This window comes from Mandrillus leucophaeus, unplaced genomic scaffold (assembly GCF_000951045.1).
Source record: "Mandrillus leucophaeus isolate KB7577 unplaced genomic scaffold, Mleu.le_1.0 Scaffold1080, whole genome shotgun sequence".
Taxonomy (NCBI): domain Eukaryota; kingdom Metazoa; phylum Chordata; class Mammalia; order Primates; family Cercopithecidae; genus Mandrillus; species Mandrillus leucophaeus.
This window is the reverse complement of record NW_012098988.1, coordinates 476,607-491,493: the sequence shown is the minus strand read 5'-3', so window position 1 is coordinate 491,493 and position 14,887 is coordinate 476,607. Positions and strand designations below refer to the sequence as shown.

The window sequence follows — 14,887 nt, the reverse complement described above, 5'->3', positions numbered from 1 at the left end:
CAAAAAAAAAAAAAAAAAAATTCCTTACCCACTTCAGCACAGAGCTGTTGCCAGGCATTTTATAAGCGCTGTCAATGTTTTTAAAAATGCAATTTAAGGAAAATATCACTTTCAATGGGTTTTCTTTGATGGGGGTGGGGGGAGGAGCAGAACCTCACTGTGTCACCCAGGCTGGGGTGCAGTGGCACCATCTCAGCTTACTGCAGCTTCTGCCTTCTGGGTTCAAGTGATTCTCCTGCCTCAGCCTCCTGAGTAGCTGGGATTGCAGGTGCCCGCCACCATGCCCAGCTAATTTTTGTATTTTTAGTAGAGACAGGGTTTTACCATGTTTGCCAGGCTGGCCTTGAACTCCTGACCTCAAATGATCTGCCTGCCTCGGCCTCCGAAACTGTTGGGGTTATAGGTGTGAGCCATCGTGCCTGGCCTCAATAGGACTTTTAAATCAGGAGTAGCATCGGACTCATACGTACTGGAGTCAAGCCCCAGTAGGAATCAGGAGCAGAAGGGCACTATCTGGACAAAGAATCAATTGTTTTAAATTAATTTTGGTGGGGGGAAGTCCAGTAAATAATTAACTCAGTGGATTTTTCTTACCCTGCACATTCCAGGAAATATTTGGCCCTTGCCAGGCTCTTGCAGGGTAACCTCTAACCCCTTGGAATATCCTAACTGATAAGAGTATCTTTGTTTACTTGGGGGCTGGGGGCCAAGCCAGATAGTTTCTGCTAACAATGTGATTTACAGTGGAGGCTTTGAGCCCCTGGATATCAGCTTGACCTCTGGAGGGGCTGGAGACTAAGGTCAGTCATGTGAGTGGTCAGTCATGACTATGTGGCTACTCTCAGTTGAAAGTGTAGATACCAAGTCTTGGGTGAGCTTCCTTAGTTGGTAACATCCCCAGGGTGTTGTCACATATCATTGCTGAGAGAATTAAGCACCAACCACATAACTCCATTAGGAGAGGACAACTGGAAATATGTTCCTGATCTCTCCTGGACTCTGCCCTGTGCCCCTTTTCTACTGTCAATTTTCATCTGTGTCCTTTCATTATAATATAGGTAACCAAGATGACAACAGCTTTGCTGGGTTGTGCGAGTCATTCTAGTGAATCACTGACCCTGAGAGTGGTCTTGGAGATCCTCTAATACAGGAGGAACTCAAAATTGTTGTCAGCACAGCTCTTCCAGCCAACAGTAGAGCCAATCCAAGCCCAGAGCCAGATCCCCTGGTTCCGGCTTGGTTCTGACACTGCCTAGCCACCTAGCCTCCTTGGTCATTAAGTCACTCACATGTACCATGAAGGAAGTGGACTGAAACACCTCAGAGGGTCCCTTCTAGGTTTAAAGTACTAGGAATACACCAAAACAAATATGTTTTGTGGCAAGTAATCCGTGGCTTGATGTTTTGTTGTATGACTATTGACAGTAGAATTAACCCACAGAAGATAAAATGTCCCTACTCCTCTGATTAACTCAAGGGCACCACAGGTAGGAGCATCTGTTGCCTTCATTTTTTGCAAACCTGCTCAGGGGCCTTTTATGAACCTCTGATCTGCTATTGTGGGTACCAAAGTTTCTACTCTGAGGCAAGGTCATAGTAAAGCAGCCTCTGCCTGAAGCCAGGAAAATCTAGGAGGATATAACATTTGAAAAAACAATTCTCATCAGTATGCAAGCCTTTTGGCTTAATACTACCTGAATTATGCATTGTGCACATGGATCTATAACTAAGAATGCTCCAGGCTTTTCACTCACTACTGGAAAGAGAATATCCTCAGGTAAACTTGCTTTGTGAAGGAAACCTTTAACTATAGGTTTTTATTGCCACCATTCCAACTCGTCGTTACTACAGACTATTTATGTGTGCATCTTCCAAAAAGCAAAAAATATTTAAATCTGTTTAAAAGTCTTCTCACTTTGAAGAGTGTTTTTCTAGAGACATCAGAGCCAGAAAATACGGAGGGGGCTGATCAGGAAATGGTGAACTCAGAAGCAGGTATGAGAGCTGAATTCACTCATTGACTCTGTGTCTTAAGAAAATCATCCACCCTCATGAGTTTGCTTCCTTGAATGTTATTTGGACAGAAGATAATACTGCCTGTTTTGCATTATTCTAGAAAGACACACAGAACCGGCAAATAGTAAGAAAGCTTCAATGTCGCGTGCTCATTTGGCCAGATGGTTAAATGATCTGTAGTTTTCTTTTTCTCATTCTTTTTATAGGATAACGGTTTCGGCCATGTGCTTTATGGATTTCAGCAGGTTTCCTCTTGACACTCAAAATTGTTCTCTTGAACTGGAAAGCTGTAAGTCTCACTTCCTGGTGGAGTGAGTACACATCATTTGAACACACCATCACATACTCACATGTAAATAAGCATGCTCTTAACAAGCATTTTTAAATATTGATATATTTATCCAAAACCAAAACAGTTGTGGGTTGTTTTTTTTTTTTTTTTTTTTGTTTTTTTTTTTTTTTTTTTTGGTTTCTGTTTTTTTTTTTTTAATGAGGGTTGATGGTAGTTTGTCTGTTAAAGGAGAAGGTTCAGAGGAAAAGCATTTTGATAATTGCGTATTCTACAGTTTCCACAGTAAAGGAACAGCTCCCTAAAAAGGTCTATTCTTGCTAATGCTGTTATATAGACTGACACAGACTTTCCACATTTAGAAAGCTCTGGAATTCACGTTCCCAGATGAATCACAATCCTCCATTAAGTAGACTTGGATTCCCTAGAAAAATCTAACTGTAGACATAGACCCCCTAATCAAAGCCCCATCACGGGGCATCTGAGCTGTCAATCACTTTTACCGATCAGCTATTTTTGATGGAAGATCTTAAAAGCTGACTGCAATTTTTGAAAATGTGTCTGAAATGCTGGGAATCTCAGTAGATGTCTACTCCACAGATGCTCTGCCCCAAATCCATTAGAAATTTTCCATACCACTGTTTGACTTTAGAAAATTTCTTGTAAGATTAGCCCATTTTGGAATTTCATCCAAGGAAACGAAAAACAAAGGGGGACTAACGGCGTGGAGTCAGGCCTGTGACAGTGAGGGGATGCTGTGATGTCACTCTGAGGCCTGGCTTACTGCTCTAAGAGAATGCACACAAATATGGGAGCAGCTATCTGGGGAGTTTCAATTCATTGTGTGGGCACAAGATCCACATTATACTAGTCATCAGGGTCTAACTTTTAGAGATTATTTTTCCTCTTCCTAAAAGCGTGTGTATGATCAGTCCACTGGCAAACATATTTGTATCACCTAATATGTACATGTCATTGGACTAGGCACTAAGGATACAGAGTCACATAGGACATGGTTATGGAACTCATCGAACTTACAAGAGCTTATTCCACTTACAAGATGTATTTTTCATGTTTTAGATGCCTACAATGAGGACGACCTAATGTTATACTGGAAACACGGAAACAAGTCCTTAAATACTGAAGAGCATATGTCCCTTTCTCAGTTCTTCATTGAAGACTTCAGTGCATCTAGTGGATTAGCTTTCTATAGCAGCACAGGTACAGCATTTCACATGGGTGATTCATCAGCATTTATTGGACATCTACTGTTTGCAGAGCACCACAACATGTGAAAACACCGGAATCCACGCAAGCGTCCCCTTTGGCCAGGACCATCATTCCTCTCCTTTTACAGGGAGCAACCTCCACCTTTCCATACATCATTTCTTTCCCACTCATGCAACCGTCTCTAACTAGATGCCTTACTTCCATTCTTGACTTCTCCGGTCTCAATACAGCAGACAGAGTAATCTCTTTGGAACATAAAGTTCACAATTCTTTCCTGTTCTAAACTTTCCAGTGTCTTTCCATGACATTTACAACAAAATTGAAGTTTCTCAACGTGATCAGTCTCCTGCCTAATGTGGGACTCACCCAGTCCCTCTGCCCCTCACCACGTGCTACTCTCCCGACACTGGCCTTTTTGCTTGCCCACCTCATTCCATCTGCAGGGCCTCTGCTTGTCGTTCTTCTCCCTCTGCCTGGAATGTTTTCCCCCAATATTCTCATGCCTAGCTCCCTCACTTCAGTCAGAACTTTGTTCAAATAGCTTCTCAAACGGTGCTTTCCTAACCAAAGCAACCCTGTGTAAAACAGGCTTCCCTTCTCACTGTTCCCTATTTCTGTCATCACAGCACTTACCATCACCTGAACTATACATTTATTTGACTGCTTTGTTGTGTGAGTGTCTTGCCAGGAAAAGGGCAGGGAATCTTGCTGACCATTTCTTCTGCAGTACCTGGAATGTGCTTGGCACATGATAGATGCTCAATAAAAATCAGTTGAATGAATCCATCCATAAAGTGCATCATTGCCCCAAACAGAAAACCCATCTGAAATTGGGCCTATATAGTACTCTTTACTATGACAGATGTACTTCTGAACTGACACCTTTTATCCAAGATACCTTTTAAAGTTATATGTGATCCCCATTGACTAAAGTTGGAAGTAGGCTCCTTCTGCTCCCCTCTACCTTCCTCACCCTCCACTATCATTCCCCTGCTGGATATTAATATTCTGGGTCATTTTAGGCCGAATCCATGTAAAATGCTATTTCAGATTCAATGCAGCCATGCTCAGGCTAGCCAGAAAGTGTGCCAACAGCTGTCCCTGAGTTTCAGAGCTGTCCTGGCTAGAATGCTTTTATCTATTCTGCCTTGATGGTGGTGCCTTTTCTCCTCAAAGATTCTCCACTCTGTTCTTAGATCTTGGAGAATAGTTATCAAGTTTTTATGTAAAAACCTGCAACTTTAAGAGAGAAGTAGAAGTTTACATTGCAGAGAAGTTAAATGATTCTTTAGGAACAACAGCTATTTAGCTATTTAGACCCAGAATAAATTCTCTATTTCACTCCATTATTTGTCTACATTGCTTGGGATTCAGCAAACGATACTATCAATTTTAATCACGTTTATTGCCTTTTCTGGTTATATAAGTAACACATATTTATTTGTTTTGATCACTGATATATCCCTGGCTCATAGTTGATGCTCAAAGGCTAATTATTGAATGAATGAATAAATGTTAGATAATTTGAAGAGACCTCAGAAAAATTTAAAGGAACATCTCTTTGTAATCCTACCTCATAGAGATAAACTATATTATTATTTTGATATATTTTTCTGCTCCTCCTTCTCCTTCTTTTCTCACTTTGTCTTTCTCCATATGAATAAATATATGCATATATTTGTCAGGATTCTTAATGTTCTTAATCCTAAATTAAATTAATATTTAAATAAAAGAATGTGTGCAATGAACCATGATATATGTGAAGTATAATGTATAGGATGTTTTTTCATTTTACTATTGCTATGATAAAATAACTTTGGCACATGACAAATTGTAAATAGATATTTGCAATGTTTAATGCTAATATCATGTGATATATATGAAGCATAGAAATGCAAAAGAATTGTCTCCTGCACAGAGTATATACAAAATATACAATAATAACAATGGCATTTCTTTAGCTTTTAAAGCACAATTATCCAGTAACATATATCCAACCATCCTCTTAACAAGAAGTTAAATTTCACTTCAAAATTCTAACTTTACCACTAAGTCATTCCATTTGCTCTACTATAATTTTATTGGTGCTTGTCAGACTTTTTGAGCCCTACCAGGCAGCTCCAACACTAGTTGATTTTTGTCTTTTTCTGATCATGGTTTTAGAATCTCTAAAGCCGGGCAGAATACTGGCATGAAAAAACTTACTGCTTCCAAAGATGCTTGCATTTTAAAATGAACTTTCACATCCTTGGCATTCAAATGTAGTTACATTTTTAAGAAATAGCATTTCAGTTCCTAAGAAAAATGAAAAAAAATAGAATTAGGTTCAAATGTACGTGCTTTGTGTAACAAGAGATGGAGAGTTATCCATAATACATTAATATTTTTTAAAAGCAAGTTACAGAAGAATATATTTTTTAAAATCCCATATTTGTTATTGAAGAATGTATTTATCCATATTTATGAGTGTTTATGTACATATGTATACATATCATGTGTGTGTGTGTGTGTGTGTTTATGTGTGTGTGTGTGTGAAAAAATTAACAATAGATACGTCCGAGAAGTAGGTACTAACTGGGGAGATTTTCAACATTTGCATTTTTTAATTTGTTACAATATATCCATTTTTTTAATGACAGAGATGGTCGGAAAAATGCAGAAGGGAAGCATTTTGGAAGTTGTATTCAAATATTAAATTAATAATCATATCTGGGTTCATTTAACCATCCCTTAGGTTTCGGAAAGATTACACTTAGAAACTTACTTTAGTTCATGAGCATGTGATAGCTCTGCCTCACATTATCCACGAATCATTAAACATAATCTTCTGACAGTCAAACTCAAGTGTCTTTTTCAGTCTAGTTTCCTGTTTAAGTATTTTAGCTTCCTCAAAAATAATTTTTGATTTATTTTCTTCACTCCTTACAACTACGAGCCACAACCACCACTCCCAAATCAACTTTATGGAAAAACTATACATCTGACTCTGGCTATAAGAGCCAGAAATATAGTTATAGGACCTTAGTTTCCATTTTATAGCCGAACAACAGGGTGTTGTTTTTCTTTCCTTGGCCTTCACCACTACCATTGCCACTGTTCAAAAATCACCACGACCTGGCAATATTAACAAGCAGGTGAGGGCTTCTGCCTCCTGCTCCCTTTCTCAAAATCCTCAAAATCATGCACTATAAATTTACAAAGAAAAAAGAAATGACTCCTGCCCCTAAGGGATGCATTGAATAATTTTCTTTCATAGCATAATCTAGTGGCTAAATGTGTAAGTAGTAGAAAGAGACTGCCTAAGTTCAAACCCTGTCTCTATCATTTATTGGCAACGTGACCTTGGACAAGTTGCTCAATCTCTCTAACCCTTAACTTTCTCATCTTTAAATGGGTTTCAAAATACTCTCTACGTCACAGGGTTTTGAGGATACATGATGTCATATAGTTAAGTACCTTAGAATGATGCCTGCCATATAATAGAGGCTCAATAAATATTAGTTAGTAGCTGTTATCATCATCCTGTTTTCATCCACATTATCTTGATCCTTTTCATAGAGAGTATTAAGGCCTACTTTCAAAGGACCATTGAAGGTGACTGTCTCTAGACATAAAAACCTTCTTTATTCTTGTCTTGGGACTGACTCCCCAAATACTGGCCTAGTCCTCCATTTCCTTGGGTGCTAACTCTCTAGTCATTTTCTCTCTTTTATTAACTCCTCTTCTTTCTCCTGTATGGCAAACTGATGGAGGCAGATGTACCCGTCCCCATCCAAAATTTAGTTCAGATGCCAAAACTGATGATGCCATACATATGACAAAAGGGTATGAAGTGATTTATTACTCACATAATGAGGCTTTCTAGAGAGAGGTGGGCAGGTTCCCAAGCAGGTCTGAAATGAAAAATGGCTTGAGAGAACAGGAAGGGGCTACTGGCTTGCGTTTTTATGGTAGCTAGGGGGTGCAGCTAGGGTGAGGGCTGCCTGTCGTAGGACAGGATGCATGGTTTGAACTTTTCACAGGTGCCAAAAAAGGGGGACCTAGTCTTTTTTATGAACTTGCTCAGATGTAGGGCAGAAGGAGAAGCTGGGCTTGAGAGCTTTTCTCAGTCAAACATCAAAAATAGAATCAGACTCCTCTTTATTGTACTACCCAAAATGAAGTCTCCACAACGTTCCAAGGCAGCACCACCTTTCCTGATAGGGAAATGGACTCCCCATGACCTGCAGGTTCAACTAAAATACCACCCCTAGTCTAAAACCACAAGGCAGAGCAGCAGTTTTACTTCCTGGTTACTCCACCCTGCCCCCACCCCACCAGAAGGAAAAAAAAAGGTGTTCTCCAGAAAAGTATGAATAAAGAAAGGATGCAGTTAACTACTTTTATTTCAAGTTAATAATGAACAGAAAACCATATACAGTAATACTGTCTTTCTTTTGAATTTCTTTCACAGGTTTTCCTTATTTCTTTTCACCTGACAATGATTATATGAAGTTGTAAGTTCAGATAGCTGTTATTGTACTCTACAGCCATCACTGAAACTCTCGGTGGTATACAGTAATAAATTGGGGCTGTGATATATGTGATACAAAACAATGAGAAACTTAAAAAAAATTTATATTTTAACTTTATAATGTACTATACGATGTATCTTTTATTACTCCTGGTAATGAAATTGTTTGATATTCCTGAACATGTATCAACTGACTGTTAGAAGCTTAGAACTAGGTAAGGAAGAAAAAGATAATGAACATTGAATTGAGAATAGGATTCTAAGAGTGGAGTCTGCCAGTTCAGTGTGGGTTGGCCAGGTGTATTTCGCAGGCCGACTGCCTAAGTACTTAAGTGATCCATCTAATAGGTTTGCCATCTTGGGTTTCTAAGAACTTACCACTGAGACTAGCAGAAGGGTTTTCCAACTCTGCAATATCTATGATTTTTATTTTATAACTTTTGACCTATAGTCCCTGTATTTTGAATAGTGTTGTCTGAAAATAAACAGAATTTATCATGGAAAAAATAATCATAATCTTGCTACTTATTCATAAAAGATGTATTTTCTTGTTTCCTCATTTATTGCCTTATTTTAGTAAAGATTTAACAAGTTTGGCGCATAGTTATTGTGAAATAAAGCAAGGTAATATACAATAGAAGGTATGAGAAAAAAAGAAAAATAAGGATAAGGTATTATATATCCTGGTACGTGGTCATTAAAGAATGGTGCTCAGAGAAGTCTGGTAGATGTCTGAAAATTTGGCTTTAAACTTCCTTGTAGTCAATGGGAGAGGTAAACCTGAACAAAATGTGTGTGTGGATGTGACCACAAATGGTGCTTTTAATTAGCACAATTAATCAATATTACCAACATGAGTTTATATAATTTCAATAAGAAGCAAAGAAACATCAGTTGGTTACTTTTTTTGCAGATTTGCCATACACAAATTATGGTATTCATGAGACTTTAAAATTATAAAACTAGCTTATGGATGTCGTTTTCTTTCCCCTTTGAATCCCCAGCTGTCTCCCTCCCAGGTCAAAATCCAATGACCTAGTACCTACTGTGAATCTTTTCATTCAGATAAATGTTTCTTTTCATTTGTTATAGCTAATACATGGTTTGCTGGCTCTTTTATGCCATTATTAGTCATGTATTGAAGACTTTCCCTCTTGTAGAAGCGCCACAGCACAATATATTGTGGAGAAAGATCTTTAGAGGCCATCCCACAAAATATAACCGCTATTCATCCCTAAACTGCGGGTTTGGAAGTTAAAGGGGATCTTTGAGTCAAATAATTAAGCAGACTGCAGTTCAGCTGGTTGAACAAACATTGACGGAGTGCCAGGCCCAACTAAATGGAGACGAGTATGTCAAATTCCATGTCCCCAAGGGCTTGGAGTCTAAAGAAGCAGGTCATTTCACTGAGTGCAGTGTTTCTAAGGGGAAGCTTGCTCTAATGAAAACTTTGGCTTTTTTCCATAGGTTGGTACAATAGGCTTTTCATCAACTTTGTGCTAAGGAGGCATATTTTCTTCTTTGTGCTGCAAACCTATTTCCCAGCCATACTGATGGTGATGCTTTCATGGGTTTCATTTTGGATTGACCGAAGAGCTGTTCCTGCAAGAGTTTCCCTGGGTAAATCTTCCCCATCTTTATAAAATACTAACATGGGAGAAAGTTCAAGGGAGGTAAATGAAATGGGTCATACATGGAGAGGAAAAGAGAGTGGTGGCTTACTAGGGATAGTCAGAGATGAACATCCAGGTTGCAGTTTTGGTCTTGACATCCTCAAGGGCAAATTGTCATTGAGTTCTTTCCTTGGGAACCCAGATTTTAGGGATGAAGTCTTTGCTGACTGACCTGCAGTTGGGTGACAGTAAAGAAAGGAGGTGAAATTATGAAGCATAAACAGCTTCACTTTTAAAGCTTATCTCTTTTCTTTTTTAAGGAAACCTCCCCATGCATTATACAAGTCCATTTAACTTTTCATGACAAACCCTTATATCACAGAAAGGAAAACCTTCAAACTAATTCACACTATACTGTTAGTGTATTAATAATAAATTACCATGGTGGGTTAACAAGAATGTGGAGGAGATGCTTGAATTTGAAAATATGAATACTGATTAGAAATTAGGATGTAACTAAAAGGCCCAAATCAGAATCAACCACAGTGGAATTTCAGGCACAGTGGCATATTAGTTGGCAAGAGATTTTAGGTGGAGAAACGTTGCCAGCCTCATTAAGTCACTACACAGGGGTGATTATCTACACCATCTAACATGCTATATACCTCTGTCACACACACTGATTTATGGGAACCATTTCAGACCCACTTAGCAATTATTGAGATCTTAGAAAGTGGAAGATACCAAGCTAAGCAGTTAGATGACATGTTACTTAATGAGAACCCAAGAGATAATCCCACTTGCCTTTTTTGCTGGTCAGGGCAGAGCCCCCTCATTTTTATCTGATTTTGTTCTTTCATTTGTAGTGCTCTATCTAGAGAGAAGATTGTTACTATTATAATAATTGTTACAATTATTGTAATTATCACACAATTCATTCCAGAAAGGGTGGTTTGTAAGTTAATGTTCACAAATTATATGCATACTTCAAAAGATCATTTGAAAGACATAAATTATTAATATTAACAATTTGCTCACCTCCTTTCCCTATTAAAAGATTCAATCTACAAGTATTTGAGACTGGAATATCTTCAAGGAAAAAATACCATCTGAATAAGTAATTAAATTATTTGAACTGTTTCTTCACATCAGAGCATGTGCCCTAACCTCAGTGCTGCAGTGTGGCAGCATAGACCCAAATACAAGACTAAGGGCACGTTTCCAGCCCTCGAGACACAATGAGAAAAGAACTCAGTCTATAAAGGTTTATGAACATGATTTTCAATCAGATTTCTGAACTTGACTGCTCTGCTCTTATACTGTGAAAATGACAGCAATAAGAGCTACTTCCATGGAAGGGTGGAGTGAATTAAGAACACTAAAACACTTTTAAGACACCCTTGAAAGTCTCTGCTTCTTGCAACCACATCTGATCCCTTAGGGTTAGGAAATTGCTATGCAGATGTATGTAAAATGCATGCAAATCAGAAGTGTAACTCTCCCACTTTTTAAAAAAATTATTTTAATAAGAGAACAGTACTATTCCTATAAAACTATTACCCTCTCAGGCTTTTGCTTCCTACCACCCTCAGTTTTTTTTTTCAAAGATACTTTGCCCTCCGCTTCCCTAGCTCTTTGCAAATGCTGTGCTGCCCAATTCTCTGAAAGGTCTCTATGAATACCTATTCATCTGTCCCACTTACCTTTTCTCTTCTGCCTCCTTCCTTCACCTTCTCCACGGCATTTGACATTATTAGGCATCCTCTCCAAATCTACGATCAACTTTAGTGGTCAAGAGTTCCAGCCTCATCTTCCTCATCTGCAAAATGAAATTATTCATACTACCTCCTAAAGGTCACTGCGAGAATTAAATGGGAGAATTAATTAATTTAATCATGTCAACTGCCTAGCTTGATGCCTGACCCATAGTGTTGGATAAAACCAACCACACACACAATGCATTAGTTTTCAATACTCTCCACCAGTCGAGTTTTTTCTCCTCCCGAAGACTTTTCTTTCCTTTTCTCTTTCCTGCTTTTTCTTCCACTCCTTAAGTGTAAGTAACTCCCTCTCAAGGATCTGCTCACTTTTGACTCTTATCAAATGGAACAAACTTTTTTATTCCAACTTCTATCCCTATGTAAGCATGTTCCATTTGGTTACTTTCAGTTGTATGCTGGATTTCACCTTCAGGTACTACAAACATTCATCCTGTTTAGAACCGAGTCTTTCCTTGGGAACCCAGACTTCAGGGATGAAGGATGTGCCGACAGCCCTGTAGCTGGATGATGGTAAGGAAAGAAGGTGAAAGTATGAAGCATAAACAGCATCACTTTTAAATCTTATCTTTTCCTTTTCTAGGTAGTCTCCCATACATTACCCGAGTCCGTTTAGCTTTTTGTGACAAACCCTTACATCATGGAAAAAAAGAACCTTCAAACTAATTTACATTATACTGTTGGTGTCTTAATAACAACTTACTTTGATGAGTTAGCAGGGAAGCCGCTTATTCTCTTCACTTTCCTCATTCTGTTGGGGGCCTCCCAGTTTGTCGAGCCTTTCATATCTGAAACCTCAATTTCCTTCTTAATCTTTGGCAGTGATTCTCAAACTATGGCCTTAGGCATTTACAATCTTAAAAATTAACGAGGACCCTAGAGAGCTTTTGTTGCTGTGGGTCATGTCTATCATTATTAGCCGTATTAGATGTTAAAATAGAATTTGAAAACATGTATTAATTCACTTAAAACTGGGAATAATCAATTCGTTACAAGTTAACATGGTAACATTGTATGAAGCATAATTATTTTTTCTAAAACAAAAACATTTAGTGAGAAGAGTGTCATTTTTAAACATTTTTGCAAATATTTAATGTCTACCTTTATCGAGGGCACTGGATTCTTATCTCATTTCTTCATTCAGTCTATCACAATAGGTTTTGGTTGAAATATAGAAAGAAATCTGACCTCCTCAGATACATAGTTTGAAAAGATAGTGGTATTTTAATAGTCTTTCCACATAATTGTGGATAGCCTCCCTTCACATTACACCAAAACTCAGCAAGTGATAGTTCCTTAAAGTTTAATTGCAATGTGCTATCTGAAACCATGTCAACAAATATTTTCTACTGTGTTAGATTGCAATCCATTGGTCTGTCTTACATTTTGAATAGATTTTTCACTGATGCATTGGTCATTGGGAAAATATTGGTTCACTGAGTTATACACATCTTCTAAATGTTTACATAATTCATTATACTGGTTTGCATCATAATCTCAAAAAACACAATACCAAATGCCATAATCCTGAATGTTGAAATCCTGAAAGATCAAAATCCCTAAAGTCTAAATCCCTCAAGTCTAAAATCTCAAAAATCACAATCACAGGATAATTACATCATGTTAGGCCAGTTACTATGCACTATCTTCATGCAATTGCCTATAACCTATCACTGTAATACACTGTTTCATACATGAAATTTTCTTTTTACTTTTTGGTCTGTTTTTCTTAAGTTTTTTTTTTTTTTTTTTTTTACTATTTTAAATTGTCAGAATTATAATTTTCTACACTATGTATTTCATCTTTGCATCATTTCTAGTAGTAGAGATATAAAGAAGTTAGACTGTTAGAGAATTCTAATTTGTATTATGCATTTTTGCAAATTTAGCTCCATGAAAGTGCTTTATCAGATTAACTTTGCATGTGAGTATTGTGCATGTGTGTAAAAATGTTGAAACTTTCTCAATAAATGAGACATGTCCTTTTTGTACATCTGCATTTGTGAAAGATAAAATTTCATGAGATCTCAGCTCTTTGGGTGACTGCATATGTGGTGGTGACCATCATGGTTTTTGATCGATCGTCAGAAGACTTAGGTTGTTCATCACGGTGTTTCAGATGACCACAGTTACAAAGCTGGGTGCCCACAATGACCTACCACAGTGATATGCATTTATATGTTTCCCTTTTGACCTATTTCTTTATCAATACGGTTCATCTGCTCATAACTGTTCTGCCTGTGCAACTGTTGTTAGTATACCTGAATGTTTATGCTCACAGAAATACGTGTGTTATTATTGCCTATTTTACTGTGTAAAGTGGCTTATGAAGTGTTATGTCTTTTTTTATGTTTCTTAAATAACCTTTTTAAAATATAAATAAATAGCTTTTAAATTTTTCAAAATTATTTTTAGAACAATATTTTCAGGATTTTCATCTTTCAAGATTGTGATTTTTAGTATTTTAGACTTTAGAGATTTTGATCTTTTGGGGTTTCAACTTTTGGGATTATGGAATCTGGAATTGTGTCCTTTGGCATTATGATTGGCTCCTCCTCCCCACCTGTCTTTCTCTGTCAAAATCCTGCCATCCGAAAGCCTTTAGTGATGACTCCAAGCACACATGGTCTCTGTCATCTTTGAACACATGGCACTTTCTGTATCTCCTAAGTAGCTTACTTCCTCTATTTCATGTTTTGCTGTGGAACAGGAGTGGCTTATCTTTTGGCCTCTATTAGAATGTGAGCTCCTTAAGGACTAGGATCACTATTACCATTTTGTTGTTGTTGTTGTTCCTTCAGTGAGTAGCACAGTGTCCTCCTGCACATAGTTCATGTTCCATATGTAGTTGTTAAGTTGCCAGTGTTTAGACCACCATATTTTTAGTTACTAACTGGAAACGATAAAGGGTGATTCATTTGCTGGTGAAGGCCCTGCCACATTTGCCATGTTTCACGTAAAGAACAATAGAGGGTGCGTAGCATAGAAGTATCCACTGTGATTAGGCAATTCTCGTAAGAGATAATACCTAACATAACTTGGAATGTGTGATAGGTCAAAAATACGATTATGTCTCTCCATTCAATTATGTGTGGAGAGAGTGTGAGACAATTATAATGTTGTTCAAGGATGTTTAAATATTTTACTTTCTCCTCTCATTTCCACTTCCCTCTTTCTTTCTTTGCTTCCAAAATTCTTGCTTGATCCCTCTATATGAGGTATGCCATTCTTTATAGAATGCATTAAGTAATGGGCTCCTTTACTGGAAAACAGATATGGCAGAGGAAGACAACCAAAGTTTTCAGGCCTGTAGTCACTCTCAGAGAAAAAAACGCCTCCTAACAGAGGATATGTCATATGCTTGGAAAAGTGAATACTTAGGCAACTGGATAAGAGCAGTTTGTTTAACCATCACAGAGATTATGATAATTTCTTTTTTTTTTTTTTT

At 37.7% G+C, this 14,887-nt stretch overlaps 1 protein-coding gene across 1 annotated transcript in view; it reads left to right on the top strand.

Moving 5' to 3' along the window:
• Window positions 1-14,887, top strand: part of GABRR3 (gamma-aminobutyric acid (GABA) A receptor, rho 3) — a 55,772-nt gene that overhangs the window by 23,779 nt on the left and 17,106 nt on the right. Inside the window, exons 5-7 of the mRNA XM_011986861.1 lie at window positions 2,223-2,305; window positions 3,386-3,526; window positions 9,516-9,668. Coding sequence (XP_011842251.1) covers window positions 2,223-2,305; window positions 3,386-3,526; window positions 9,516-9,668 — 377 coding nt within the window. The remainder of the gene's footprint in view (window positions 1-2,222; window positions 2,306-3,385; window positions 3,527-9,515; window positions 9,669-14,887) is intronic.